The 5,545-nt window shown below is 43.5% G+C and overlaps 1 protein-coding gene across 1 annotated transcript; it reads left to right on the forward strand.

Moving 5' to 3' along the window:
• Positions 1–964: 964 nt before the first annotated feature.
• LOC107112131 (putative pyridoxal-dependent decarboxylase domain-containing protein 2) lies at positions 965–4,991 on the forward strand (the record flags this gene model as incomplete). The annotated part of the gene is made up of 4 exons (XM_015413203.1): positions 965–1,038; positions 1,486–1,551; positions 2,821–2,904; positions 4,845–4,991. Coding segments are annotated over 4 exons (371 nt in total), but the record flags the coding sequence as incomplete, so codon positions are not given.
• Positions 4,992–5,545: the final 554 nt, after the last annotated feature.

Genomic DNA, 5,545 nt, shown 5'->3' on the forward strand with positions numbered 1-5,545 from the left:
TTTGTTAATTTGGGGCTATGCAGTCACAGTTTAGGTAGAAAAGCACCTCCTCCTGTGCCACGTTTTCTGGGTTCCAAGGGTCTGGAAAGTGGTTTCATAGCCAATTACATGGTTGCCAACTCTGGGTTGGGAAATACCTGCAGATTTGAAGGGTAGAGCCTGGGGAGGGCAGGATTTTGGGTGGGGAGGGACCTCAGCAGGGTATAATGCCATAGAATCCACTGCCCAAAGCAGCCATTGTCTCCAGAAGAACTGATCTGGGTCATCTGGACATCAGTTTTAATAGCTGAAGCCCTGACTGCTACGTCACATTGGCTGTCATACAGGGGCCATCTCAGCAGGATATAAGGACACAGAGTCCACCATTTTCTCCAGGGGAACTGATCTCTGCCATCTGGAAAGCAGTTGTAATTCTGAGTGATCTTTAGCCCTCACCTGGAGATTTGCAACCATGGTTTCCCCCAACAGACACTAAGGGGAAATTTATTTTACCTCAGAACATCAACAGCAAACTGTTTAGAATGTTAGAGGGAAAGGCCAGTGAGGCTGCATATGCAAACGACCTCTGTGTTCCGAGGCAAAGGCGAATCAGGCCACATATGCAAATGACCTCTGTCTTCTGACTGGCTGTGGGGGGGAGAGGAAGAGCAAACTGTTCAGAATGTTGGAGGCAGGACTCCGGCAAAGCAGCCAGCGGATAGGGAGACCCTCTGAATGACAGATCAGAGAGCAAACTGATTTTGGAGTGTGTTGGAATGTTCAGGGGAGTCCATGACCAAAATAGAATTGGAATGTTCAGGGGAGTCTATGTCCAAAACAGAATTATATATACCGGAGGATTTTTCAGAGCACATCTGCAGTGAATGCTGTTGGCTCCGTTTGATATATGCTGGGTTTTTTTGGTGTATAGGGAAAAGTGGCAGTTCATAAGGCTAACATGAATGTTTCATATTTAAAATTACAGGTGGTTGACTGTACCTTAGCAGAAATTGGAAAGAATCTTAACGAGGCCATGAAGATGCTTGAAGACAATCAGAGGTATCTGACAACAATAGCCTTCAAGCACGCTCCATCAGTATTGCATGGACATTGTTAGAGATAGCTTTCTACTTGGTGTGGGACAGGCCATTATTTAAAGCAATATTTTGTTCTAACAAAATTAGTTTTTGTTTCCCCTCTTGAATTATACTTAATTACAACTAGCAGCGGGTTTTCTGTGACAAATGATGTACTTCATCTCTCTCAGCAGCTGCATCTGCCTGTGTCAATCCATGCAAACACTGACCCCACATAGACACAGGTGCCCCGAGGAGGTTTTTTCAACTTAACCTTGCAGCATCCCCTGTTGTGTCCCTTTACTTTCTCCTATGTACATAAGTAAATGCAATTCATTCTTTTATAGCGCTAGGCCACAGTATTAGGTGGTTGTGGAAGGGGGAAGCGAGCAGAATACAAGCAACTCATAATATTGTGTGTTCCAACTAGGACAGCAGAGGAAGATAATGAAAAGAAGTATACCAGAAAAGATATTCCTGGCCCACTTCAAGGCAGGTACGTAAGCATGTAGATTTTTATTCATCATTGGTATATTTCCCCCTACAAGGCACATAGCAAAGGTTCTTTAGAATCCTTGGCGAATCTTTTGTATTACATTTATAGTCGTACGCAGGGGTCTTGTTGTAGAAAAAGAGCTGCCGGAGCTCATTAGCATAACTCATTAGCATAACTTATTTGCATATGCCACGCCCCCTGACATCACCGGAAGTGACAGAAGGCCACACCCCCTGACATCACCGGAAGTGTGTCAGAAGGCCCGGCTACTTACCCTCCTGCTTCATCCTCATTCCCAAACGGAATGAGGATCGAAAATTGACGTGGACTGTGAGCCTTGTACGATCTGGAAGAAGAGAGGAAGCCATAGAGAGTTTCCTGTACCGGTTCTTTAGAATCCTTGGTGAATCTTTTGTATTACATTTATAGTCATACGAACAAATGAAGCTGCTTTATACTGATTCAGTCCCTCGGTGTGTCAATCTTGTTTAGTCAGACCGCCAGCAGCTTGCCAGGGTCTTTCACGTCACCTACCTCCTGATCCTTTTAGTTGGAGATACAGGAGATTGAACCTGGGGCCTTCTGCATGCAAAGCAGAGGCTCTACAAGTGAGCCACATCCCCATAATAATATGCGTTATCAGGGGTCATTTCCTGCGGGAGCACACAGGAGCGGAGCTCCGGCAGTAAGGAGCCCAGGGGGTGGGCACATGGAACAAGCCCCACCCCCTGCTCCCAGCAGCCCTCAGTCAGGCCATAAGGAGCAAGAAGCAACCAGGTAAGTTGCAGAGCCCCCCCCCCCACTTTCAGGTACAAGCTCTCCCTCCTCTGTGAGGACAGATCTGCGTGTGTCCCCCCCCCCAATAGCTAGCAATCCAAAATCGTCCCATGGAGCCTGAGCGGTGGGTGTTGCCTTCTGACACACTTCCGGTGACGTCAGGGGGTATGGTATATGCAAATGAGTTATGCTAATAAGTTATGCTAATGAGCTCCTGCACCTCTTTTTCTACGAAATGACCCCTGTGTGTTATAATTTCATACTTTAGGGCTTAGGATTGTTCGCTGGACAAGCTACTCCAAGCAGCTTACAGACAAGAAAAATGTAATGTCCTTGTTAACATTTTAAGAAGTGTATTATTGAATTTATATGTTTATATTGTTTGAAGTTGAGACTTTCCTTCATATGTCTTCTGTATAAGATAGAACTCTTGAATTTCATTGTAAACTTGTAGAAAAACACCTTATTTTATTTCTTCCTTACTTTCTGCAGCGGACAAGATATGGTGAGCATTCTCCAGTTAGTTCAGAATCTTATGCATGGGGATGAGGAAGAGGAATCACAGCAGTCTTACAGGTAATCATTTAGGTGCTCTGCCAAAATATTGTCTCAGGTTTTTACTTACATAGATAATTTGTGTGCCAGTTTTTGTGCAATTAAATACTAAGTTATACATTAAAACAGTCTTGATGTGTGACAGCAGAGAGGCAGGCCAGCAAGGGATTGGGCTGAACAGGTGGATTTCACTTGGTCCTTGATGGCAGCTGGTCTTCATTTACCTTTATAACACAATTGTGTGTGTGTGTATAACTGAGACTTGAAAACTCATTTAAAATGTATATACATTGTGTAATGCGAGAGAACATGCTTAAGAAACACATTCCTATGAGAGATGAATGCCATATTTGCTCAAAAAGAAGAAAGCCTTGAACACAAGATGATCCTCTTTTTAAAGGTTATATACAAAAAGGTTTTTTATTACTGTACAAAACCTAGCAGTTCGAAAGCAAGAGATTGCAAGTTGATAAATAGGTACCACTTCGGTGGGAAGGTAACAGCGTTCTGTGCGCCTTGGTGTTTAGTCATGCCGGCCACATGACCACGGAAACGTCTTTGGACAGCGCTGGCTCTTCGGCTTTGAAACGGAGATGAGCACCACAACCCTAGAGTCGGACTCGACTGGCTTTCGAGCAAGGGAACCTTTACCTTTACCTTTTTCAAAACTGTAACTTGCATGTGAATTGAAGATGACCTGCTCTATTGCTTGGCAGTTAAAGTTTATATACAAATTTGTAAAGTTTATATACAAAAAGGTTTTTAAAAGTTTATATACCAAAAGGTTTTTTTATTACTGTACAAAACTGTAGCTTGCATGTGAATGGAAGATGACCTGCTCTATTGCTTGGCAGTGCGTGTGGGCAAAAGCTAGTTTTCCTTTCAGGCAAGCAGGTTATTCAAATCTGGTTACTGAGCCAGACCTCTGGGTCACCCAAGTCCGACCTAAGCTTTTTTTGGCAGTGGCTCTGCAGGGTCCATCTGTCTGAGATCCTTTTAACCAGAGATGTCAGGGATTAGACCTGGGTCCTTCTGCATCTGAGGCATGTGCCCCTCAAATACTTAATTTAAACCGAGTGTGAAGGGACTTTTTAAATTGTTAAAGTCTTTTCCAGGAAGTCATTATTAAAGGCAATTTGGTGCAGTGTGAAATGATCCTGACTCCATAGCCCAGTTCCTACAAACCAGCTTCATCATCACAAGCGCTAACTGGGTGACAGTTTGTGAAAGGTTGTTTTTTTGGTGAAATTGTAATAGAATAGTTTTAACTGCCAACCTAAATTTCTCTTTGTGCCAGGGTTCATTGCTGCTTTTCAGTGAGTCGCTCCCACCTTGTAGCTTCTGTGTCTGCATTAAAATATATAAAATGTCTGATAACTTGTTTCCATTGGGGTCATGAGGGCAGAGAGTTTCTGCAGAATGCTGGAAAAGTAATAAGAGGTCATGTGTTCGCTTCCCAGGAACCAGTATCTAATCTGTGGTCAGTTTTATGGTTTTTTAATGCATTTCATCAAGAGAGATATTTTGCAAATGACAGATGGTTGCCACCTGAGAGGTACAGAATAAGCTAGGGTGACTTTTTAAAAACAATCATCTCTAGTTGATTTTGAAGTGCAAGATCTTGCATCACATCAATGCTCCCTCTAAGCTGTGGAATCTTGTGAGCAAGCAATTTGACTACTGCATAAATTAGTTTGCTCTGGAGCCGGAGGCTAAAAAAACTGTGAGCTAGCTCGCACTAACTCAGCTTAGAGGGAACACTACATCACACGCATGTCTTCCTAAAGCAAAAAGTGTTTGGAGTCAACAGGAAAGAAATGGCTTAATTTGCGTCAGGCTGTAATACCATATCAAGGTTGTTTTGAATGAAATCTGGATATTTTCAGAAACATATGATAAGCAAAAACGAGACACCAAGTTTGTATAACAGAGGTAATTGTAACGTCTTTCTGATTTTGTAGACTCCAGAATGTGGGTGAGCAGGGCCACATGGCCTTGCTAGGACACAGCCTGGCCGCATATATTTCTGTACTGGACAGAGAGAGACTCAGGAAACTGACAACCAGGATACTTTCAGATACCACCCTGTGGCTTTGCAGGCTCTTCAGGTTTGTGTGTTTTGTTTTGCGTTTGGAGTGGCTTTTGATTACCAGCAACATGGTTAAGGAAAAGAAAAATGACTTAAAATTTAACTGAAACCACAACATGATTTATTGTGATTGCTTGTAGGGTGCGGAACAGGTGGTACAGGAAGGGCCTTGTTTGCCATGTGCCTTTTTCCTTGGAAATAGGGCTCTTAATAATCATGTAGAATCATAGAGTTGGAAGGGACACTCCAGGGTCATCTAGTCCAACCCCCTGCACAATGCAGGAAATTCACAAATACCTCCCCCTCCACACTCGCAGTGACCACTGTTCCACACCCAGAAGATGACAAAAAACCTCCTGGATTGCTTCCTGACCCCAAAGTGGCATGTAAAAAAGTGGGTGTATAAAAAAGGGCCACAAGAACTAAGCACTGAGGCAACCCTTCCTGCCCTCCCTTTCATGAACTGCCTAAGTTCACAGAATCCACATTGCTGTCAGATGGCCATCTAGCCTCTGTTTGAAAACCTCCAAAGAAGGAGAGCCCACCACCTCCCGAGGAAGCCTGTTCCATTGA

The sequence above is a fragment of the Gekko japonicus genome, unplaced genomic scaffold (assembly GCF_001447785.1).
Source record: "Gekko japonicus isolate JY-2015 unplaced genomic scaffold, Gekko_japonicus_V1.1 scaffold9554, whole genome shotgun sequence".
Classification (NCBI taxonomy): domain Eukaryota; kingdom Metazoa; phylum Chordata; class Lepidosauria; order Squamata; family Gekkonidae; genus Gekko; species Gekko japonicus.